The 26,934-nt window shown below is 43.5% G+C and overlaps 1 protein-coding gene across 1 annotated transcript in view; it reads right to left on the reverse strand.

Moving 5' to 3' along the window:
- KYNU (kynureninase) overlaps positions 1 to 26,934 on the reverse strand; it is a 79,810-nt gene that overhangs the window by 26,608 nt on the left and 26,268 nt on the right. Inside the window, exons 4-9 of the mRNA XM_075285472.1 lie at positions 24,487 to 24,607; positions 19,427 to 19,509; positions 13,952 to 14,013; positions 11,889 to 11,960; positions 9,464 to 9,538; positions 5,672 to 5,818 (exon numbers count right to left, since the gene is read on the reverse strand). Coding sequence (XP_075141573.1) covers positions 5,672 to 5,818; positions 9,464 to 9,538; positions 11,889 to 11,960; positions 13,952 to 14,013; positions 19,427 to 19,509; positions 24,487 to 24,607 — 560 coding nt within the window. The remainder of the gene's footprint in view (positions 1 to 5,671; positions 5,819 to 9,463; positions 9,539 to 11,888; positions 11,961 to 13,951; positions 14,014 to 19,426; positions 19,510 to 24,486; positions 24,608 to 26,934) is intronic.

The following is a 26,934-nucleotide window of genomic DNA, read 5'->3' on the forward strand; positions in this document are numbered from 1 at the left end:
GGAATAGTAAGGAAGGACATATATGTATCAGCTGCTCTCTGTGCATTTATAACACGTACAAGGCCCCCCCCGCCCCCCCCTCACTCATTTCGTCACTCTGTCCATAGGGCGCCCACCATCCAGGTTTCGTAGCCCCGGGCGCTCGGACTCATTTCAGCTTAAATCCAGAGCAGCAGAGAAATGAACCTTCTCCTTACACATTAGCATCAAGATCTCTCCTCAGAATGAAATATAGACTTGCAAAATAAGGCAAACAACTTGAATGTCTGCCATTTATGATAATTCCAAGGTTTCCAGAACTTCCACTGTGTAAAATGTCAGGAGCCTTGTAGTTAATACCCAGACCCCTGTCCCCCCCGGAGGGCTTGATAAAGTGCACTAGCAGTAATGAGAAGTTCTGTAACTGAAGGACCTGCACAAATCTTCATCACCAGGTTTATTCTGCAAGAGGAGAAGTGGATAAAGCTCAGACGAGATCCGGCTTCACCCTGAAATATCATTTATGGTATATGAGTCACGGCCAACACGGTGACAACAGGCTGCAGGGTTTCTGCGTGGAATTCCTGCACCATGTTTTTCTGCAAGTACCGATAAGCAAACGGGATAGTAAAGAGTCAAATGCATTACAAATGAGGGCTGCAGATAGCAATAAAACAATAAATAGTAACCACAAGGGTGCCCCGACCCATGTTGGGCGGGAATACACACATGTACACATTACTGTAGGCACAGACCACGCGGTTTGCGTCGTCCTTGTAATTACCGGGTCGTAAGGTCTGTGTGGGAGTATGGGGGAGGGTATCGGCTGTCTATTTATTCTTTTATCTCCACCTTTGGCCCTTATTTGGTCTTTAGCAATGGCTATATTGTGCACGGGACCACTGAGTAGTCCGCTGATGCATTGGTGGGCGATGGTGCACAATATGGCCAGTGCTTACCGCTCATATATGCCCCTGAGTCAACTCTTTTTTAGACTATGGTCACACGGTGCATATTAGCAGACAGTACGTCGACCCACAGCTAAAATACTGCAATGTGCAGCAGCAGAACAATGGACGAGACAAGCTGCGAGGGAAAAAATACGGTATAAAGCGACCTGTTTGGTGGTTTTTTTGTGTGCAACTTGCAACCTATTCAATGCAAGACTGGCAATTCCTGCACATGCACCTCTAAAAACACATAAGGCTATGCTCATATCAGCATTCGGGTTTCCGAAACGCATAAAAAATGGTTACCTTAAAAAACCTGCAAACCCCATAGACTACAATGGGGTCCACTTGGTTTCCACTAAGGCGGAGAGGGTAATGGAATCCTCAAACGGAGAGCCAACGCTGGGGTGAACCCAGCCCAATTTCCATGGTAAGGATTCAGGAGGGGTCTGCAATATCTGACCCCAGTCTCAAACCCATCTCTCAACTATATGCCATGGGCCCGACTCTTCTAAGCCCTAGTGACCAACTGATAACAATTGCGCAATGGCGACCATGGACAGGATTGGTGCACCAGAGCTGTTCCCCATTCTGCACTGAGGGGTCCTTTATGAGAACTATTTTGCTATAGCCCCTGTCATAGCAGTAAAGCATACTGTAGGTAGAATTACACCGCCATCTCATGTGCGACTCCAGCCTCATACAATACAGATCCATGTTCTCCATTAAACACTTTCTAGTGGTTTTCCGATGCAGCGAGACCAGGCAGCGTTCCATGTACGAGGCGAGCGGCGTCTTATCTTGTCTACAGGAGGATGACTCTTAAAGCCTATTTGTAATTAACCTTGTAAAATCCTCCCCGATAATCCGCTAATCGCTCAGATCGTGTAGAGAGTTTGTAAGAATATGTAGCGTGACTTTAATCCATTGATATGGCCCAGCTGCAGCCTCGTCCGCCCCGGCAATAAACGCAATTCATTCCTCGCAAAGGGGAATAAATACATTTTATAACACATTAAAGAAGTATCACATAAGACCTAAACTTGGGCGATTAAAGTGACACTCCGCCTGTGCAGGCACTTTAACTGGAAGTTTAGGGAATTGCAATCTAAACGATTATCTAGTGCAGAGCCATAGCCAGCATTGTGACAAGGGGGAGGGGTTCACTGGTGCAGGAACATTTACACATACACAGTATACAAGTACATGCTTAGAGTCCTCACTATAAGGTGAATATATACAGAGCACAGGGATTATACTGTCATAATGTACAACAAACTAATAGCGCCATACAGTACACATTTATGACATTGCTAAAATATAACTATTGCCACCGTACAGTACACAAACATAACATTGTTACAATTTACATAACAATATTGCCAACATACAGTACATTCTGTATAACTAATGTTGTCATTCTGAACACAAAAGTAATACTACCATATAATAGTACACACACTGTATATACTATAGTAATAATACCACCATATAATAGTACACACACTGTATGTACTATAGTAATAATACCACCATATAATAGTACACACACTGTATGTACTATAGTAATAATACCACCATATAATAGTACACACACTGTACATACTGTATAACTAATGCCACCATATAGTACACATCCATATCACTGATGAACTGTACGTACTGTATAACTAATGCCACCATATAGTACACATCCATATCACTGCTGAACTGTACATACTGTATAACTAATGCCACCATATAGTACACATCCATATCACTGCTGAACTGTACATACTGTATAACTAATGCCACCATATAGTACACATCCATATCACTGCTGAACTGTACATACTGTATAACTAATGCCACCATATAGTACACATCCATATCACTGCTGAACTGTACATACTGTATAACTAATGCCACCATATAGTACACATCCATATCACTGCTGAACTGTACATACTGTATAACTAATGCCACCATATAGTACACATCCATATCACTGATGAACTGTACATACCGTATAACTAATGCCACCATATAGTACACATCCATATCACTGCTGAACTGTAGATACCGTATAACTAATGCCACCATATAGTACACATCCATATCACTGCTGAACTGTAGATACCGTATAACTAATGCCACCATATAGTACACATCCATATCACTGCTGAACTGTACATACTGTATAACTAATGCCACCATATAGTACACATCTATATCACTGCTGAACTGTACATACTGTATAACTAATGCCACCATATAGTACACATTCATATCACTGCTGAACTGTACATACTGTATAACTAATGCCACCATATAGTACACATTCATATCACTGCTGAACTGTACATACTGTATAACTAATGCCACCATATAGTACACATCCATATCACTGCTGAACTGTACATACTGTATAACTAATGCCACCATATAGTACACATCCATATCACTGCTGAACTGTACATACTGTATAACTAATGCCACCATATAGTACACATCCATATCACTGCTGAACTGTACATACTGTATAACTAATGCCACCATATAGTACACATCCATATCACTGCTGAACTGTACATACTGTATAACTAATGCCACCATATAGTACACATCCATATCACTGCTGAACTGTAGATACTGTATAACTAATGCCACCATATAGTACACATCCATATCACTGCTGAACTGTACATACTGTATAACTAATGCCACCATATAGTACACATCCATATCACTGCTGAACTGTACATACTGTATAACTAATGCCACCATATAGTACACATCCATATCACTGCTGAACTGTAGATACTGTATAACTAATGCCACCATATAGTACACATCCATATCACTGCTGAACTGTACATACTGTATAACTAATGCCACCATATAGTACACATCCATATCACTGCTGAACTGTACATACTGTATAACTAATACCACCATATAGTACACATCCATATCACTGCTGAACTGTAGATACTGTATAACTAATGCCACCATATAGTACACATCCATATCACTGCTGAACTGTACATACTGTATAACTAATGCCACCATATAGTACACATCCATATCACTGCTGAACTGTACATACTGTATAACTAATGCCACCATATAGTACACATCCATATCACTGCTGAACTGTACATACTGTATAACTAATACCACCATATAGTACACATCCATATCACTGCTGAACTGTAGATACTGTATAACTAATGCCACCATATAGTACACATCCATATCACTGCTGAACTGTACATACTGTATAACTAATGCCACCATATAGTACACATCCATATCACTGCTGAACTGTACATACTGTATAACTAATGCCACCATATAGTACACATCCATATCACTGCTGAACTGTACATACTGTATAACTAATGCCACCATATAGTACACATCCATATCACTGCTGAACTGTAGATACTGTATAACTAATGCCACCATATAGTACACATCCATATCACTGCTGAACTGTACATACTGTATAACTAATGCCACCATATAGTACACATCCATATCACTGCTGAACTGTACATACTGTATAACTAATACCACCATATAGTACACATCCATATCACTGCTGAACTGTAGATACTGTATAACTAATGCCACCATATAGTACACATCCATATCACTGCTGAACTGTACATACTGTATAACTAATACCATCATTCATTATAAATAACCTAACCATACTGCACATATTATTAGTGCCTCTATATAGTACATACTAATAACATTGCCACCATATAGTACACATACATTAAATGTCATGGTCATACCCTAAATCTAGTGCCACCATACAGTACATATATATATAGCACTGACACAATGTACATATATAACTAATACTATCATACAGTACACAAAACTAGCATGTTCCTCTTGTACCCAAAGCTAATGCCACCATCCAGTACATATATATAGCAGTGACATAATGTACATATATAACCAATACTGGCATACAGCACACATATATAGCATTGTCCTCTTGTAACCAAAGCTAATGCCACCCTACAGTCCTCATAAATAACATTGCTGCTGGTGACAATCCTGTGTGTGATTTCTTAGGACCTGCCTTTAAAACCATGCAACTGGTTACTCGGTTGCCCTGTCCTTGATAGGGTCAGTGTAGGTGAGGGACAAGGTGGTCTACAACAGAACATGGGGGGTAGGTGGTGTTGCCGGATCTCTCGTGCAACATATGCACCAAAAATAGGAATCTACTCCAGTTGCAATAGATTAGTTTTGTGTCCTAAGTAATCTTAAATGTGTCGGGTCAGGAAGGAAAGTCTCCGTCTACAGATGTAGCAGTGCTGTCTTTACACATCATCTGCTTTTTGTGTAATTTTGCAATTAAATCGGCTGCACAAGTAGTGACAAGCCACTAGATAGAAGATGTACAATGACACACTCAGCTCTGCTACATCTGCACATGTATCTTTATGCTCCTTAAACTTTTCCCCAATCCAGGTCAATGCAGTGGAGTTATCTTTGGCTCCGGGGCAGTAAGGTCGAGTCACCAAAGGCCAATCATAAGAAATGAGAGTCAGAATTTTGTAGAGACACCGTCTCGTGCAGGATGATGAGCTGACAAAAGCCGCTGTCAGCACCGCAGGGATCTACCTGCTGACTAAAAAAAAAAAATGTCCATGGAAGCCGACAGACTGGGCCAGCGCATGTTATTAGAGTACAGCTTCAGTGCCAGCTCCCTGACACATGGATACAGCACTTACCATCCTGTGCCCGGCTTCTGTTATTTTGGGGATGTCAAATAATTGTCCGGTATAATACTGCACTCCGCTGAATAATATGACGGCTATAGAATCTCCCTCCCTTTCTATCACTGACAGAATATCCTCAGTCCGCAGAGTTTCTTCACCCTAAGTGTAAAAAAGACAACTAAATAAGAAAAAATTATAACAAAAATAATAATAAGAAAGAAAGAGTTATAAAATATAAGATAAGAATAGATAAAAGGTAGTAGAGATGACCGAACATCTCAAGATGAACAAGTTTGGTATGAACCACACCTTAAATTGGCTTAAAACATAGTGTATGACACTGTCAGGGCTCCTAGGAACCTATCTATAATACATAGTGTATGACACTGTCAGGGCTCCTAGGAACCTATCTATAATACATAGTGTGTGACACTGTCAGGGCTCCTAGGAACCTATCTATAATACATAGTGTGTGACACTGTCAGGGCTCCTAGGAACCTATCTATAATACATAGTGTGTGACACTGTCAGGGCACCTAGGAACCTATCTATAAAACATAGTGTATGACACTGTCAGGGCTCCTAGGAACCTATCTATAAAACATAGTGTATGACACTGTCAGGGCTCCTAGGAACCTATCTATAAAACATAGTGTATGACACTGTCAGGGCTCCTGGGAACCTATCTATAAAACATAGTGTATGACACTGTCAGGGCTCCTAGGAACCTATCTATAATACATAGTGTATGACACTGTCAGGGCTCCTAGGAACCTATCTATAATACATAGTGTATGACACTGTCAGGGCTCCTAGGAACCTATCTATAATACATAGTGTGTGACACTGTCAGGGCTCCTAGGAACCTATCTATAAAACATAGTGTGTGACACTGTCAGGGCTCCTAGGAACCTATCTATAATACATAGTGTGTGACACTGTCAGGGCACCTAGGAACCTATCTATAAAACATAGTGTATGACACTGTCAGGGCTCCTAGGAACCTATCTATAATACATAGTGTATGACACTGTCAGGGCTCCTAGGAACCTATCTATAAAACATAGTGTATGACACTGTCAGGACTCCTAGGAACCTATCTATAATACATAGTGTATGACACTGTCAGGGCTCCTAGGAACCTATCTATAAAACATAGTGTATGACACTGTCAGGGCTCCTAGGAACCTATCTATAATACATAGTGGTGGCAGCTAGTTTAGTTTGTCCGAGACAAATTGGCATTAATTTGGTTTCATTAACAATTTGGAATATTCAAATCGAATACAGTTTGTGACAAGTCAGTTCACTCATCTCGGATGGATAGATAGATAGATAGATAGATAGATAGATAGATAGATAGATAGATAGATAGATTAATAGATAGATAGTAGATTATAATAGTAGATCCATTGATTTCTTTCTATTACATGACTAATAATAAACCCCTCTATGCTGTTACTGCCATGACAACACATTTTACTCCTTTGCTCTGGAATCTCAATGTTATAAAATGGACACTAATAGATATTAATTATAATCCATCTTAGATCTTTCTAGCACTGTTGCCATGATAACTTCAAAATTGCTAGAGAATATTGTCAGGCCAGTTTTGTCTGGGGTGAAGGCGGAGGTCGCCCCTGACACAATCCGCAGTCTTCTGCTCAGTTATAAATAAATGGTCAATATTTTGTCTGATCTCTGATAGATTTTCCTTAGCATAGGCTGTGAGTTGTTTGCTCTTTGATAACACTAACAGGAAGTAGTTATTGGAAAACACACTGCAGTACCACTTCTCACCACAGCTCCCAGCCAACAGACACCAATGCAACAGCGCCCCCAGCCATAGTTTCCAATGGTAGTCAAAACACACAACTTTCAATATCAATAACTTTCTAACAAAGCAGTGTGCATAAATAACAGATAGATCAATACACCGGGCAGAGGTAGCTCTAGAGCATGTATTCCTTTTAGATCTAATTCTTACTTTCCCTTTAAGTAACAAGCCCATGACTTCCATGGATAAAATGTAACTGAAGGGGCTGTGCACACTTTAATCTCCATGACTTGAAAAGAGTCTGGAGGCTTCGTCTTGCAGCTTTCCTGACCACTGGTCCTCTCTACAGACCAATTTAATGAGGGGGAGGGGAGCTTTAGACCAAACCACGCTCATGCATAATTCATGAGCTGACCGATAGGCGCCACTCCGGAGAATTAGCCGAGTACTGAAGCGTTTTGCCTTGGTTTCTTGAAACTATCAACTTATTTTGTCTGCAGCTCTGCACCTGACTCACACTGCAGGGTTTCATGGGCTTAGAACTAGTAAATCTTCGGTAAGCGGAGCCGGAGTAAAATGTTTATGTGCCGGGAGACTAATTAGCCGGTCGGTATACGGTTATTTATACCCCTTTAATGCAATCGTTAAAGGTTTACGGAACATAGCCTTTAAAGAAATGTGGCGGCGTAAAATGGCACGGATCTCGCCGTATGTTCTGGTGAGTATATTGTAACCTTCTCAAATGTTAATGATGACGGCGTTGAGAAATTGTTACTTTTTATCGGAAAAATGTTCTTCCAAAAGAGCCCGCCATCGGAGAACCATCTCCTATATATGTATATAAGAGCCCGGTCTGTCACCTCTACTGAGGCGTCTGCTTTGGGAAATACTTGTATTGTCTTAAATTTGCAATTCCTCCGTTGCTCCTCCTGGAAATGTATGAATAAACTGACCACTGGACATTACCATTCACTTCGTCCTAAGCTAACTGCTAACCATCTGGATGTTTATAGTCAACTGGCAGTCAGCAAGTGGTTAATTTATTAATATCCTTATAAGGATCAATGATCTCTTCTTCCGATACTCAAATCCCCATAAGGTGGAATAATAAAATTCTGCTCAGACACTAGAGGGATCTTAAAGGGGTTGTGTCTTTATGGACACTATCTAGAGGAAAGGGGATAAGGGTCCGATTGCTGGGGCCCAGGCGTCAGGTTCCCTAAATGATCAGGAGGACGGGGGACAAAAGTCCCCCTAAAGCTTCCCTGTGAATGGTGCACCAGTGCTCTTATAAGACTGGAACTCCATTCACTGCTATGGAGGTGCCAGCAATGTAATCTCAATTCCCGGGCCTCCAACAATTGGGCCCTTATCCCCTTTCCTGTGGATAGTGTCCAAAACAAGCCCTTTAAGAGCTTATGGTATATCACTTGTACATTGATCTCAATGTGATCTAGTATAGTATGCAATAAGCTCCTAAGCTCCCCCTAGTGGTGACTTCCGACACACAAAATTATCTAATTAGGAGATATGGAGTTCTGGATCAGTAAAACAGAGCATCGGCCTCTATAAAGATATAGATAGTGTTTACCCTCTATAGACTACATAATTGTATTCCCGGCAGGACCTTCACAGTGAGGGGCGCGACTCTCCGAGATGGAAGCACCGATATCATAAAGGTCTTTTGTATATGAAGCATTGCACTAATGCAGTAAGAGGCTGCACTCAATGACACCTTGACCTTTGTCGCCATCTTTATATCACATCTTGGCTAATTACAAGGCATTGAGATGCAATATAATAAAACACAAAGCGCTGCTCTCCCCCTGCGACGACGCCATCTCCCTGGAGTGCAATTATCTCGGAGCCCTACATAATAATCATGGCCTCCATCTTTAATCCTCAGGGGACTTGTGTCTGTGTACGACGCTCATCCAGAGCCGGAATATCAAACGCTACAAAAACCATAAAGGATAAAGAAAAGATTAAAGTCGCAGAACAGAAACAGAAATAAAAGTAACACAAACCTGGCGGGGATGGACGAGCAGCATACTGGTCTCTACGTCAAGGCCGTGGAAGCGAATTTGGGATTCAACAGCGTACTGCAAGACACAATCCTCTATATAAAACCATCACATGATACGATTATATGGGGTGCAACCAGTGGCGTAACTACCGTGGTAGCAGCAGTAGCAGCTGCCACAGGGCCCGGGCCATTAGGGGGCCCGGTGACAGCCGCTACCGCTGCGGTTTTTTTTCAATAGGCAGTTACGGGCCCTATTCACTTGCCGATCCTGGCTGGGCCGGGATCGGCAAGTGACACCGCGGGCCCCACAAGGGCTATCATTATACTCAGGGGTCTTTGCAGACCCCCGAGTATAATGATCGGCGGACCGGAGAGGTAAGGGAACATAAAAAACTGTTACTTACCTCTCTGCGATCCTGCCAGGCCTCCGTCCTACTGCTGTCTGACGTCTCTGACGTCACATGAACCCGGCATGCTTCCCGGGTCATGTGACGTCCGACGTCATTAACGAAGGACGCGAGAGGAGGACAGCACAGCACAGGAGCCGGGGAACAGGTAAGAAGCAACAGTGTTTTTTTGTTTTTTTTTATGTTTTTATTTCCCGGGTCTCCGATTATTATACTCTGGGGTCTGAAAAGACCCCAGAGTATAATAATTGTTTATGGGTGTCCACAGAGGAACGTAATACTGTGTACAGGGGACACTATTGGGGTTAATACTGTGTGTGCAGGGGCCACTATTGGGGTTAATACTGTGTGCAAGGGACACTATTGGGGTTAATACTGTGTGCAAGGGACACTATTGGGGTTAATACTGTGTGCAAGGGACACTATTGGGGTTAATACTGTGTGTGCAGGGGACACTATTGGGGTTAATACTGTGTGTGCAGGGGACACTATTGGGGTTAATACTGTGTGTGCAGGGGACACTATTGGGGTTAATACTGTGTGTGCAGGGGACACTATTGGGGTTAATACTGTGTGTGCAGGGGACACTATTGGGGTTAATACTGTGTGTGAAGGGGACACTATTGGGGTTAATACTGTGTGCAGGGGCAAGTAAGGGACATAATAGAGTGAGGAGGAGGGGGTCGGTCGAGGTCTTCGGCGTCAGTTGGGATGGGGGGGGGGGCCCATGTCAAAAGTTCACCACGGGGCCCCGCCATTCCTAGTTACGCCACTGGGTGCAACATACAGCAGCTAAAGCTGAGCTTCTATAATTACAGTATTGGTGCAACATCTACACTGCAATCAATATTATCATTCTACAGGGAAGAGATTGGCGCAACTGCAGCCAAAGCTTCTAAACTCATACACTGTAACAAAAATTAGCTGTGAACAGAGACTGTTGCAATGGATAGAATCAACACACAACATATCCCTTGTTTAACTACTTCTTAACCTGGCCATTTTTCCTTTTGCTGATTTCCTCTGTAGCTGGATCTGATACATTAGCCCCAATTACAGAAGGAATGGGACCTCCCAGTCTACACTGCAGAGCTGAGCCGGGTTCTCTAGGACCAAGCAGCTCCTGCCCTTGCCTGATCAGATGACCGCTGTCCCCAGAGTAAAGCCCTACCATGGCTCCCATGGCTCTGAGCCCTACCATGGCCCCCATAGCTCTCTGAGCTCTGTATGTACAAGAAACCTCTGCTGATTCTGCCCCAGTCTACACAGCAAAGCCCAGAGTAAAGCCCTACCATGGCTCCCATGGCTCTGAGCCCTACCATGGCTCCCATAGCTCTCTGAGCTCTGTATGTACAAGAAACCTCTGCTGATTCTGCCCCAGTCTACACAGCAAAGCCCAGAGTAAAGCCCTACCATGGCTCCCATGGGTCTGAGCCCTACCATGGCTCCCATAGCTCTCTGAGCTCTGTATGTACAAGAAACCTCTGCTGATTCTGCCCCAGTCTACACAGCAAAGCTCAAATATGAACTGCAGAAAACAGGAAGGGTCAGTGGATTGTGTGTGCTCAAAATGTAATATTTCTGTATTTTATATGCAAAGGTACATAGAAAAGTAACCAATTTTAGATCTGAGACAGGAATCCCAGTATAGCATAGGCCCCCTATAGAAGGATCTAGGAGAGCTTTGACCTGGGGCCCGGCAATTGTTCGTTCCCATATAAATACATGGCATTCTGAACCTTCATGCTCGGTATTGATTTTACATTGTGCATTGAAAACATCAAGAGGAATTGACAGCGATGTATGAGCGGTGCGGGTCTCAGGTGCGACCAATAGCTGTAAGGAACAGCCAGAAATCAATGAGCAAATCCAATTCTGTCATGTAATCTGTGCTGGAATAAACCGAGCCCTATAGAATCCTGGTAGGGGGATTAGTTATAGAAAGATGATTATCACCGGGGCAAATGTATCCTAATGGTCTGTAATAATAAGAGCTAATTAGTACAAGACGCTCCTTACGTGGTCCGAAGGAAAGGCTTTCGCTTCCAGGAGGATCTTGTGCCGCGCTTTTGTTGGTTTGTAAAAGGATAACTGTAAAACATAAGAGGAAAGAGCTGAAAGCAGAGATATACGAGAGCCCGTATCCTGCAGCCATAGCAATGCGTCCAGGAAACACTCGGAAGATTTCTAGCAGGTTATTTTGCACTTTATACAAGTCCCCTTAACCATTCATATGTCGTATACTCTGCAGAATATCAATGGAAATATTAAAGCCAATGTATCCCGGCCATCTTGCCTGAACTTCTCCTCTGCTCTGGTAAAAGCATTTAGTGCTATTTGCACCTAGACCCTTTTGCAACTTCTATCTCTGTGACCCTACAAGTCTGATTTTGACCCTTATTTGGATCCGATCATGTACAGACATGTTTTCTTTCCTAAAGGGAGTGTGTCACCAGAACCAGAATATCACCTTAGCCCTGAAGATAGATAACTGGAGTAATATGCTGGTTCTGGTGACACTAACCTATCTATCTGCAGGGCTGGGGTGATATGCTGGTTCTGGTGTCAGTAACCTATCTATCTGCAGGGCTGGGGTGATATGCTGGTTCTGGTGACAGTAACCTATCTATCTGCAGGGCTGGGGTGATATGCTGGTTCTGGTGACAGTAACCTATCTATCTGCAGGGCTGGGGTGATATGCTGGTTCTGGTGACAGTAACCTATCTATCTGCAGGACTGGGGTGATATGCTGGTTCTGGTGTCAGTAACCTATCTATCTGCAGGGCTGGGGTGATATGCTGGTTCTGGTGACAGTAACCTATCTATCTGCAGGGCTGGGGTGATATGCTGGTTCTGATGAAACTAACCTATCTATCTGCAGGGCTGGGGTGATATGCTGGTTCTGGTGTCAGTAACCTATCTATCTGCAGGACTGGGGTGATATGCTGGTTCTGGTGACAGTAACCTATCTATCTGCAGGGTTGGGGTGATATACTGGTTCTAGTGAAAGTAACCTATCTATCTGCAGGGCTGGGGTGATATGCTGGTTCTGGTGACAGTAACCTATCTATCTGCAGGGCTGGGGTGATATGCTGGTTCTGGTGACAGTAACCTATCTATCTGCAGGACTGGGGTGATATGCTGGTTCTGGTGACACTAACCTATCTATCTGCAGGGCTGGGGTGATATGCTGGTTCTGGTGACAGTAACCTATCTATCTGCAGGACTGGGGTGATATGCTGGGTCTGGTGACAGTAACCTATCTATCTGCAGGGCTGGGGTGATATGCTGGTTCTGCTAACAGTAACCTATCTATCTGCAGGGCTGGGGTGATATGCTGGTTTTGGTAAAGGGAGGCTTTAGTATAATGACATGCCTCAAGAACACAGCACTACTACCGCCGACCTACAGGACTCCTATGGGACTTGAGGAGTGTCTGAGGATTGAGGTTGAGAACCTCACCACTGTGATACTACTACTCGCAACTTCCTAGCCTCATTCGGTCCCTTCTGAAAAGCTCCACCACCTCCCAGCCACATTTCAGGAAAAAAAAAAAGCCATAAAGTCTCACATTTTTGAAAGTCCCAAGAAGATCTTCGAGAACTTGTCGCCCCTTCGCTCACTAATTGTGACACTTTATGCTAAATAATTTAATTCCACAGGGGGGGAGGGGGGCGACGATGAGCACGGGAAGGAGATCCTCATACTTTCTTTTCTCATTATTAAATTGGATTTGCTTTCTAAGCTGTTCGGAGAGGAAGCTATGGATTTACGGTCTGCAATATTGGGAGGTATGGTTCAGCGCACAAAACGGATGACTTTGTATAAACTATAAGTAACCCGGATTGTATGCTAAACGCCTCGGTATCAGAGAAAAACTTGCTGGGGTATTGAAAATCTAAAAGGCAGCGGCTTCCAAGAATGGCTGGAGACGATTATTTGTTCCACATCTGCTTCGCGATTTACAAGAAAACAATTTCTTGAAAGGGAAAGTAATGTTGTTCCTTGTGTGAACATGCATACGAGATAAGGAGAATCTGCAATGGAAAGTAGACGGGGCCGAGGCGGGAGAAAGGACTCACCATCTGAAGATGCAAATTAACGGTTAGACCATTCATTAACGCCACCTCCCCGGCTTTGGCACCTGCAAAATAAATATTAACAAAATCTCAGCAATTTCTTTTTTTGTCCAATAATTTCTGCGGAGAATATGGAAAGTCTTTCCACCGCGGCCGAGGAGTTGACTTTCCGTCATCTGGAGCGGTAAACACAACCTGAATGAAAGCGAGAGTTTATTTATTCCTCTCATTTGGAGATCAGAATAATAAGATAATGAAGTCGTCGCATGTTGCCGAGAGCGAGCAGATGATTTAGCATTATTTTGTAGCCGGATTGTTGCAAATTACATTTTAAACTATAAATGAGGAAATAAGAATTACGGATATAAACTACGGCAAGATGGAGACCTGTGCAACACGATAGAGCGATTATGTTGCAATACGACGTAGTGCAAACAGTAACGGGAATCGTTTAACTTGCTACAGTGTGATAACTCGTAAAAAAGCCATTGAAACTTGTGAAAGAGTATAATGGAGTCCATCCAATGTCTATTGGATGTCCATTCTATTTAACCAAAATCGCCAGAGGAGAAGACCACAACACTGATGTGACCCCAGCCTTAGTAAGATGAACAACTTATAGAGTGAGTATGAAATCAGTCAAGATATTGGGAGGAATTCATAAAGATTAGGGTGGAGCGATGGAGATTGGAAAAGATCGGATCCCGAGTGGCGATCGAGTAAATTTCACGATCACGATTGGGTTCCGTTCCCGCCTAAAAAAAGATCAGGAATCGAATTCCAATCCCAATCGCTCAACCTTTACCTGCAACTTAACTGTAACTTACCTGCACAGAACCGCTGCCGCTCGCCGGAGCTCTGACCATTGTTCTCTGTCCTCACGTTTCTCATTCACATGCTGGCAGAGAGCCCTGCGCACCCCCGCCTCCCCTCGGCTAGTGTTACTGATGCTGGGAGTAGGTGGGGCTTGTTGTGGCTTAGGAGAGTGTCGGCGGGTACACGTGAGTGATTCACTAGGGAGGCGGGGACGCGTATGATGCTCTGCCGGCGTCTGAATGAGAGAAGAGAGAAATGGACAGAGAACAACAGGCCGGAGCTCCGAGGAGCGGCGTACACACCGGGAGGGGAGGCGGCAGCGGTTCTGTTCAGGTAACCAGACAGCAGGGGGTGGACTAAAGTATCCGGCAGAATTTTTAATCACTACACAGCGTGGAGTCCAAAAATTGAAGCCTTTCAATTTTTGGACTCCACGCTGTGTAGTGAATAGGATCGTTTTTAAAATCCAATTCTCGATAATTAAAAAATCCCATTGACTTGCATTAGGATCGGAATTGGGATCGGGTTCAGATGGAAAATGATCGGAAATCGGATTTTAAAAACAATCCTGAAATGTCAAGATTGGCTCAATCCTAATAAAGACCAGAGTATTGTATGACAGTCTTTATGTTTCCTGTGCCATAATTCATGACGAGGCTGCACCATTTTCCCAGTATCTGGAGGTGGTGGGGGTCTGATACCCAGACCTGATCAGCTAGTATGTCTTCTGGAATCTGCATACAGTGTATACAGTCAGCAAGTTATCAGATTCACATTAAACTTTAGCACATCTGTAAGTTTAGGATGAGACCAATGGACATTACATTACACGTGGAGATGGATCCCTTTCTGTAGGGTGCCTGTCTACATTCAACCCAATGTAAAAACCATAAAAGAAGCTTCCTTCCATCCCTCGTGCATGCAGGACCTTTTCTTCCATTATAAAAGTAAAGAAACATTACAGAAGAATCCGTCCGCCATGTTATTTACATTAGAGTCAATGGGAATGGACACAGACACTCCGTCTCTCTGTTACAGTTAATGTCCGTTGCTGTCCTCCTATAACAGATGACAGCATAGGACATTAACAACGGTGCTGTGAATGTAGCCTTAGATGCAAGAAGTTCCATGTAAGAAGTTCAGCTATGAAATCCAAAGTCAAGGCGTTCCGTTCGTGTTCTGATCTTTCCTTGTGTTGTTTTTCGGTTATACTGGAAGCTTTGTTAATATATTCAGGACTCCGGCATTTTTAATGCTTTCACAATACTGGAAAGGGCAAGCTGGAGCTGCGGCAGGAGATTAATATCCCCTCATAATAAGGGCAGATGGATGGGGGCGTTCAACTACATTATTAAAGCAAAGAAAGTTTAAAAATTTCATAGGGTTCATAAAGTTAGAAGATAGATTAACATGGAACAGAGTGCGCCATAATACACAATATGCAGCAAAGGTACGAGCATCTGTACTTAAGAGCCGCAGCTAACGTGTCCCTCGTATATCCAGTTATTAGCACACACCGGCTCTGATGGGCCTTGGATAGCTCCCAGAAAGCCACAATTTTATTCTACCCCTTTTTCATGGTGTATTAGTTATTTTCTACATTATAGTATCCAGACAAGGCTTACGTGAAAGGATGACATTACTTTCCATTACGTCTTAGAATTGGCTGTGTCTCACCAAGCTAAGAACTATTTAGTATTTACTTTAAAAGGGTTGTAGGAAATTTCGAAAAGGGTATACTTTTGCTTCCTGAAATAGCGCCACTTTTGCACTATGGTTGTGCATGGTACTGCACCTTGGTTCCATTTGAGTGACTGGGACTAAGCTGCAACCATGTGAATATAAGTTAAAGCACACTTACCAACTTTTTAGTTGGTCATATAGGGACTATTAAGCCCAGTCCCTTGACTGCCCATTGGGCTGTGCTCAAACCAATCCAAAGTGGGTCAGTTCATTTTGGAGTTGGGTTTTGTTAGCCATCTTTGTTGTGATGTTTACACAAAATTTGAGACATTCCTAGCAAGTTGAGGACAGATGGCTACTACAGCTAAAACTGTCACCTAGACCATTTGGACTACATATGGCCTCATATACAATGCAAGTCTGTGTTGGACTGAGGTCTCCTGGCCACCAGAGGAGACGTTCCCTGTAATCTTTGTTGTCCACATTTACATACAGAATGTATCATCAAAAGGTGTAACAGGTTACTCTACAATCCATATTATTTTACCTAAGAAAAACTGGCCCTAATGGCAAGTAAGTGGCTCCAAAGTAACCGCCAAATGAGGTCCTGGACTGGACCTTTGGGTCCCATTGTTCTGTGAGCGCCCGGGCTAGAGGATCTTTTGGTGGGTCTGTTCAGTCCTTCTTTCTGCTTCCTGATTGGTGCCTCTGTTGTGAGATATTAGCTTTTTTTCCTATATGTTAATGAGCTATTTGTTACAATGATGACATCATCACGTCTCTTGTCAAACCCAATGGAGAACTTCCCTACTATGCCTTACGGGACCAGGCGGTGTCCATGCCAAAAATAGGTGGGTAGAGTGTGGGATGGAGGGACTGGACTATGAATAAAGCTCTTTGGGACCTGGACACCAATGATGACTCCATTGTTCTGCCAAAGAGCTCATTAGCATCAGTAAAAATAAAAAAAAAATATGGCGGAAGAAAGCGTCTGCCATGTTATTTACATTAGAGTCAATTGGAACAAACACAGACAGAGAATACTTTGTCTTTCTGTTACAGTTAATGTCTGTTGCAGTCATCTGATAACAGATGACAGTAACAAACATTAACAACAGTCGTGTGAATGTAGCCTTGGATGCAAGAAGTTCCATGTAAGAAGTTCTGCTATGAACTAGGTCCTGACCGAGAAGCAGAAAAAAACAGGACTTTATGTCCCCAAAAACCAGAACCTATAGCTCTTTGGCAGAACAATGGAGTCATCATTGGTGTCCAGGCCCCAAATGGGGAACTTCCCCATTGGGTTCTTAGAAAACCCTGAAGTGCCCCCAAACGAAAACTTTTTGCTCAAGTTTCCATAATGCCCCCAATTTGGGGCAGATTTGCACAAGCCATTTGTGGTCCAGTTGGTGGAAATATAGCAACCAAAATAAAGACTTTTGTCCCACCTTGAAATGAGTCTAGCTCACCACAAAAAGTCGCCTAAAGGACAAATGGTCATGATGGTCAACCTTCCAAAAACCCTCTTGTTCTCTCCCTTCTTTGCCATATGTTTTAATGCATTCAAACTTCGAACCTAAGTGTAAAATTGATGCTGATGGGGGTTCAGATGATTTGATCTCTATAAAGTGATTAATAGAAGACGAGTGTTACAGAACTAATAATGGCTGGAGCTGGGAGCGGACTTTACATAGTGCCATATAAATCAGCCACCAGCATGGTAATGAATAGCGCTCCAATCATTCTAATATAAATGCACTTTGCCTTTTGCATATATACTTCATCACTTCAAGCTCGCTCTTATATCTGCTCTTTGCTGATTCAGCTCGCTGCAGCATTGAACCGGCCTGGTCCGTGGTGCCGGCTTCACAAAGTTAAAATCAGCACTTCACCCCCTTCTTCTTAACTCTTTACGGTCTGTTAGAATTAAGCTTCAAAGTCAGTAAACTTGCTGCTACAGGGGCAAAAAAGCAGGTGCTCGGCTTGCCTGCAGCGCCTCCGAAGGACAAATGAGGCATTACACAAAAGGGATCCTATAATTGGATACACTTTTTTTCTGACTAACACGTAGGAATAGCCTTAAGAAAGGCCATTCTTCGCCTACCTTTAGATGTCTCCTCAGCGCTACCGTGTGGTAGAAATGCCGGTTTTCTACAGTATGCAAATGAGTTCTCTCACAGCACTGGGGCCGGTCCCCAGCACTCAAACAGCACTGGGGGTGTCCCCAATGCTGCAAGAGAACTCTCCAGCAATGCCTCCATCTTCTTCTGGAACGCCCTCTCCCTGTGTCTTCTTCTGTCCTGGGTTTCAAGGCCTTGGGCAGAGCCGACTGCACATGTCCGAGCCACAAGAAAATGGCCGCTTACACAGTAAGCTGGTGTAAGCAACCATTTACTTGTGGCCCCTTACACAGTAAGTTGGTGTAAGCAGCCATTTCCTTGTGGCTCGGGCATGTGCAGTCAGCTCTGCCCAAGGCCCGAGGCCTAGAAGATTGAAATCCAGGAAGGAAGAAGACACTGGGAGAGGGTGTTCCAGAAGAAGGAGGCGTCCCTGCAGATTTCTTTCGCAACAATGGGGACTGTGCTGTTTGAGCGCTGGGAACCGCCCCCAGTGCTGCGAGAAAACTCATTTGCATACTGAAGAAAACCTGGACTTCTACTGAACGGCGGCGCGGAGAAGACATCTGAAGGTAGGAGAAGAATAGTCTTTCTTAAGGCCTTTCCTACATTTTAGGGAGAAAAAAAAGGGTATCCAATTATAGGATTCCTTTAAATAAATGGAACTTGCTGGGAAACACACTTGGTAGCCACTCTCTGGTCTGGTTTATAGATGAGGGTCCTATGAAGGGGACCGTTTTATTAACCCTAATAGGATATTTGAAGGGTTGGATATTACTCTCTTATCTGTTTCCAGTCCACATACAGGCTAAAGCTGATTTCTATCATTACATAAGAGGTGGAAAGAACAAATTCTACATACCGACAAATTTAGCCATAAGGTCAGTGATACATTCATCACCAAGTGCCCATGGACGCCTCCCTATGAAGTGACCGTGAACTCCCCTAGAAATAGAAAGAACTCAATAAGTTACAATAATAATAATAATAATAATAATAATTCTCCTGGTGCTAAAACATTATTGGTTGACTTGAGCAAAAAAAGTATAACTTGCAGATACATTTGCAGGACTATAAAGTTATAAATATTAGAGATGAGCGAACAGTGAAATATTTGAGATTCGATATTCATTTCGAATAGCCCCTAGAACGAATATCGCACCCCATTATAGTCTATGGGAGAGAATGCTTCGTTTCAGGGGAACCACACTTCGACTCAGGAGAGTCACCAAGTCCACTATGACACCCCAGGAAATGAGGACAACACCTCTGCAATGCAACTGGGACAGCAGGGGAAGCATGTCTGGGGGCATCTAACAAGCCCAAGTACCTGTACTACGCCACTAACCTGTTGAGATCCCTGTCAGCCTGCGATATGAGTGATATATCATCTGTGAGGGGGCGGAGTCTAAGATCGGTCCACAACAGTCTCCACTGTGGTCCGATCTCAGATGTAGCAGTGTTGAGCGCACAGCTCTGCTACACCTGAAATGTAGCAAAGCTGACTGTGTGCTGAACCCTGCTACACCTGCTACATCACCAATACAGCACGTCCTCTCTGCTACTTCACCAGTACAGCACGTCCTCTCTGCTACATCACCGATTCAGCACGTCCTCTCTGCTACATAAGCGGTACAGAATGTCTCCTCTTCTACATCACCAATACAACATGTCTGCCCCCTCTGCTACATCACCGTCTCCATCACCATCACATCTGAGATGCAGCAGGGTTCAGCACACAGTCAGCTCTGCTACATCTGAGATCGGACCACAATGGAGACTGCTGTGGACCAATCTTAGACTCCGCCTCGTCCGGCAGAACCAGCGTTGATTGGCCGAATGCTGTACTCTGTATGGCATTCGGCCAATCAATGTTGGTCAATGCATTCCTATGGGAAAAAGTCAGCTCGCGCATATCGCAAGCTGACAGGGATCCCGACCAGATAGAGCCCCAGAGAGCTGGGTGAGTAACATTTCCCCCTAAATAAAGGTAATCTCTAGCTATCCCTGCCTGTACATCTATCCCTGTCTCACAATCACATAGTTCAGTCTCACATGACCCGGATATTTAATCCACTATTCATATAAATTGGAGGTCACCTGATTTCAGCAGCCAATTATTTTTTCCGATTTTTTTTCGATGCCTCCGTTGTCGTAGTTCCTGTCCCACCTCCCCTGCGCAGTTATTGGTGCAAAAAAAGCGCCAGGGAAGGTGGGAGGGGATACAAATTTTTAGTGCGTTTGCCTTGTGGTATTCGATTAGAATCGAACATCTCGAGCAGCCTGATATCCAATCAAATATCAATTTGATCGAATGCCATTTGCTCATCTCTAATAAATATATATATATATATATATATATATATATATATATATATATCCCAGATGTATGCCTTATATAAGTCACTATATGGCGGCCACAAGTTATTATTTGTAGGATTACGAAAAAATCCTGTCCATGTACTTAGCCGTACTTCTTAAGTAAGATGACGGCAGTTCTACAGATAAGTAAACATCCTTCCATCATTCAGACTTTCCCCGCACGACCGTCGCCATCATCATAATAACAATATTCCGCAGTAAATAGAGCACATTGGAGACAATTGTTGGAGGAGCCTTTCAGAATCTGATCTCCACAACGAGGTGAATACTTTATTCTAATCAGCCGAGATAATGGTGTTTTGGCTGCTGGCGCCGGGTCTATCCGTGTCCTATCACATTTTCAGTTTGCTGTAAAATGTTATGCAGATATTTTATAATCCCTCTCCTTCCCGTACTTTTTCGGCATTGAAATGATTAACTTTGACGGCGCTGAAGAAACTCGGAGGGTTAAAGGTTTTGCCGTATGTCACATCTTTCAAAATAGCTGCTGTTTCCCGAGCCCACGGTCTGGAGCGTAACATTTCCATAAGGAGAGAAATAGATTGTAAAAGGGGGATCGAGTATGACATCCTAAACCGCGGCAGGAATTGCTGAGCTAGTTAGAAAACTGCACGTCTAAAACAGAAGAAAAAAAAAGTGTCTTCTTAAAGTTAAGCAGATTGTAGTGTCGTGACAATGCGTTAGTCTGAACGAGATCTATCTTTATACAGGTGTATCGGGGCAGCAAATATATAGTCATTGAGAGGCAATGGGTTTCCTGTAGCTTTATATAGCATAATGTAGTATATAGTATATAATGGCTCACACTCAGCTTTTAACAGTCTGTTATGTTAGTGTCAACCTGTGATCCCCCGATCTGAGTCTGTGGACATGTCTCGAGCTCCGATAATCTGTAGCAAAAGCTGTAGCTGAAGACATGACCTCAGTGACTACGGCAAACATGGGGAGAACATACAAACTCCTTGCAGATGTTGTTCCTGGCGGGATATGAAACCAGGACTCCAGTGCTGCAAGGCTGCAGTGCTAACCACTGAGCCACCGTGTCTCCCCAAACTCCATTATCTTTACAAGCTTAAAAACAAAGTTGACCCTGTTGTCGGCTGCTTGTGATCATGTATTGAGATAGTCAGGACCTATAAGTACCAGGGTGCGCTCCCCAATAACAAACTAGACTGGGCTGATCACCTGGAGGCGCTGCACAGAAAGGGCCAAAGCAGACTCTACCTGCTCAGGAGGCTGAGGGTCTTCAGAGTCCAGGGGACACTTCTTAGGGCCTTCTTCAACTCTGTGGTTGCTTCAGCCATCTTTTTCGGTGTGGCCTGTTGGGGGAGCAGTATATCAACCAGGGACAGAAATAGACTTGACAGGCTGATCAGGAGGGCCAGCTCTGTCCTGAGGAGCCCCCTGGACCCAGTACAGGTGGTGGGTGACAGAAAGATACTGTCTGTGGCGACCTCCATGCGGGAGAACAAATCCCACCCCATGTATGGGACCTTGATGGGACTTGGCAGCACTGTAAGTAACCGTCTGCTTCACCCCAAGTGTGAGAAGGAGCTATCGGAAGTCCTTCCTTCCAACCGCGACCAGGCTGTATAATCTACATCAGACCAAGCGAAGACACTCCGCACAGAGAACTAATGATTATGATTATGACGTCTTCCTTCTTTCTTCTTCTCTTCCTTAGCTGCTATGGACTCCTAGTATATCTTCTCTTCTCAGCATATGTGTGTCTACGTCTGTAATATATTACTGTGTATTATCCTGTATCTGTATTACTAGGCTGCTGTAACACGCTGAAATTTCCCCACTGTGGGACTATTAAAGGATTATCTTATCTTATCTTTCCGCAGCATTTTCTTTCTGCAAAGTGTAGATGGAATCAGACAGAATCTCATTCACTTTGTACAGTAAAGCATAGCATTTTATTTCTGCTGCATTTTCGCAACGTGGGTTCTTAGCCTAAACGTTCCAGTCCCGGTATCAGATTCCCCCAAAATACCCTAATGCACGGTAATATTCTTTGCTGACGGGTCTCCATTGACTTCATGTAAGTCTATGCATCTACTATGTTTCCCCTGACACCTATTAGGAATAATGACAGTATATACTACGCACCTTTTATTATCTCTCCCCCTAATAAGCACCCTTCACCCGTTATACATTCTTCGCGCTACTTTTCCTATGGGATCATGCGGTCAGTTTAACCCGGTAACGGACTGTAACAAATGATAATGTGACTTCTAATAAAATCTGTTAATGATCGTTGTCTTTCACCTCGGCTCTTCCTGATACTACTCTCAATATTAGACATTTAATTACTATGTAGCGCAGAGATGGCCGCCGCCGGAGGGGGCCGGGTCTCTAAGTGCTGGTAATGGGTTTGGGCACTTCACGATTCTGATGGCTTGAATCATCCTCATACCCTTTATAAGTAAATTCAGCCTTCAGTTCCAGGAATCCATAGGATCATCTATCGTGACCTTGTCATTGGGAGGAATTTTAGAGAAATGGCAAATATTTGGGACGCTGAAGGTTACGCGCCATGCCGCCATCCCGCCAATGCTAATAGATATGTGCGATAATGTGGCATTATATGTAATATAAACCTGATGGCGACAGTAACGTGAATTGTATGTGTAGGAATGAAATGCAGAAGATACATTGTACAGATCTGCAATACAGAAATCAACAATTCTGCAGATTTCGTGTGACCTTTGCTCTTTCTCTTCCATCAGTTCTTCTATGTACAATTTTTGGCAGAACTGGGCAGGGAGGTTGTTCCCGCCGCCATGTTGGAGAACTAAGCACTAGAGATGAGCGAACACTGTTCGGATCAGCCGATCCGAAACAGCACACTCCCATAGAAATGAATGGAAGCACCTGTGACGCCGACTGGCCGGCGGCAAAGTCAGCGTCACAGGTGCTTCCATTCATTTCTATGGGAGCGTGCTGTTCGGATCGGCTGATCCGAACAGTGTTCGCTCATCTCTACTAAGCACATGTAGGCTTGCTCCAATCCGTCTGTCTCTTCATGTCATCCCTGACAGACTTAGTATTGCACTGCATACCTTGTGCATAGATAGTTCACGGCCCCGTATTATATTAGAATGTGGGTGCAACATTTGCAGATATATATATATATATATATATATATATATATATATCTATATATATATATATATATCTATATATGTATAGATATATATAGATATATCTATATCTATATCTATATATATATATATATATATATATATATATATATATATATATAGATGTACAAATATGTTGGCCGGTAGTTGAATCTACGATATTATCATGACCCATGATGATCAGAAACATTAACCCTTAAGGTACTAATTACATAAGGCTAATTTAATTCTGGGATTCATTTGCATATTATAGACACTGCAATATTACGGTATAAAAATCCGCCTCTATATGAAATAATATAAATATACTAGAATATCTTAACGCCGATTACAGTAACCACTGAAAATAAAGTCTTACTAAAAAAAAACGTCCTAGAAAATCAATACCTACATTTTGGCCCACTTGTCCAGCTCTTCGTCAAGATAGGGTTTAACGGTTTTTGGTAAAAGCCCGAGGGAGTTCCCGCAAAAATATACACATTCATCCTCTGTATTCACCAGAGATTCATCGGCTGGAAGAAATGCGTAAAAATAGAGAATAAATGCACAAGAATAATAGAGACTTCTATAGAACATATTATTGTAGAGTAGCTCCGCCTAGTTGTCAAATAGAAATCTAGAATTTTGCTCTTTTTGCTATGCAGTGTAGAAATCATCTGTTTCTACATGGAAACCATCAATAAGCAGGTTAGTCGTTGCTGGTGGGACTAAGCAGATTGATATATGGTTTTCTTAGAAAATATTCGGTATATTTATTTGTTTAAGCCACTCCTCTATCTGAGCTTAGGAGTCCAGTGGGTGGTCTTGTCTGTGATTGGTAGCTGTCGATCACTGAATAGCTCCGCCCACTGGACTCTTAAGCTCAGAATGAACACAGATGCAAACAAATATTGTTCAAGTTATACAGAATTTTCTCCCACAAACCAATAGATGAATCTGCTCGGCTCCTCCTGCTCTATAACCTGCTGTCTACATTCCCACAGTGACAGCTGTCTGATATTTCTGGTCAATATTTTACATTTTCCCCTCTAAGTGTCCTGAACAAATGGATTTGTCATGAAGGAAAACCAGTAGAATTAGGGAAAAAAAAGCCTAGAAAAGTATCGCTAGAGAAGTCTCCTTCAATAACATTAAGATAATGGCTGAAACCAACCCCGAAGAAGAAGAAGAAGTGTTCAGAGTACGGGACTAAGGAGCAAGATATCACTAAGAAACGCCTGTACTTTGTACTCAAGTCACAAGGAATATCCGGAGTAAATCATGGCAGCTGCAGAGAATGCATGGAGAGGCCAAAAAGAACAGGGAACGGATACATTTGTATCTATTAGAGATGAGCGAACACTAAAATGTTCGAGGTTCGAAATTCGATTCGAACAGCCGCTCAATGTTCGTGTGTTCGAACGGGTTTCGAACCCCATTATAGTCTATGGGGAACAGATACTCGTTAAGGGGGAAACCCAAATCCGTGTCTGGAGGGTCACCAAGTCCACTATGACACCCCAGGAAATGATGCCAACACCTCTGGAATGACACTGGGACAGCAGGGGAAGCATGTCTGGGGGCATCTAACACACCAAAGACCCTCTATTACCCCAACATCACAGCCTAACAACTACACACTTTACACACTCAATACCACCTCTCTGACAGTAGGAAAACACCTTGAAACATGTGTATTTGGCACTTGCAGTGAGGAGAGCTTGTCACCAGCAGTGAATTTGGCCCTTGTAGTAAGTTGAGGTTGGCACCAACATTTGTTTTGAAAATCAGGGTGGATTGAGCCTCTAACCAGCAGAGTTTGGGCAAATTCATGGTGGAGGGAGCCTCTAAAAACCCCAGTTTGGACCAATTCATGGTGGAGGGAGCCTCTAACCAGCCCAGTTTGGGCAAATTCATGGTGGAGGGAGCCTCTAAAAAACCCAGTTTGGACCAATTCATGGTGGAGGGAGCCTCTAACCAGCCCAGTTTGGACCAATTCATGGTGGAGGGAGCCTCTAACCAGCCCAGTTTGGGCAAATTCATGGTGGAGGGAGCCTCTAACCAGCCCAGTTTGGACCAATTAATGGTGGAGGGAGCCTCTAACCAGCCCAGTTTGGACCAATTAATGGTGGAGGGAGCCTCTAACCAGCCCAGTTTGAACCAATTCATGGTGGAGGGAGCCTCTAAACAGCCCAGTTTGGGCAAATTCATGGTGGAGGGAGCCTCTAAAAAACCCAGTTTGGACCAATTCATGGTGGAGGGAGCCTCTAACCAGCCCAGTTTGGACCAATTAATGGTGGAGGGAGCCTCTAACCAGCCCAGTTTGGACCAATTCATGGTGGAGGGAGCCTCTAAACAGCCAAGTTTTGGGAAATTCATGGTGGAGGGAGCCTCTAACCAGCCCAGTTTGGACCAATTCATGGTGGAGGGAGCCTCTAAAAAACCCAGTTTGGACCAATTCATGGTGGAGGGAGCCTCTAAACAGCCCAGTTTGGGCAAATTCATGGTGGAGGGAGCCTCTAACCAGCCCAGTTTGGACCAATTAATGGTGGAGGGAGCCTCTAAACAGCCCAGTTTGGGCAAATTCATGGTGGAGGGAGCCTCTAACCAGCCCAGTTTGGACCAATTCATGGTGGAGGGAGCCTCTAACCAGCCCAGTTTGGGCAAATTCATGGTGGAGGGAGCCTCTAAAAAACCCAGTTTGGACCAATTCATGGTGGAGGGAGCCTCTAACCAGCCCAGTTTGGGCAAATTCATGGTGGAGGGAGCCTCTAACCAGCCCAGTTTGGACCAATTAATGGTGGAGGGAGCCTCTAACCAGCCCAGTTTGGACCAATTCATGGTGGAGGGAGCCTCTAAC

The sequence above is a fragment of the Leptodactylus fuscus genome, chromosome 8 (assembly GCF_031893055.1).
Source record: "Leptodactylus fuscus isolate aLepFus1 chromosome 8, aLepFus1.hap2, whole genome shotgun sequence".
Lineage (NCBI taxonomy): Eukaryota > Metazoa > Chordata > Amphibia > Anura > Leptodactylidae > Leptodactylus > Leptodactylus fuscus.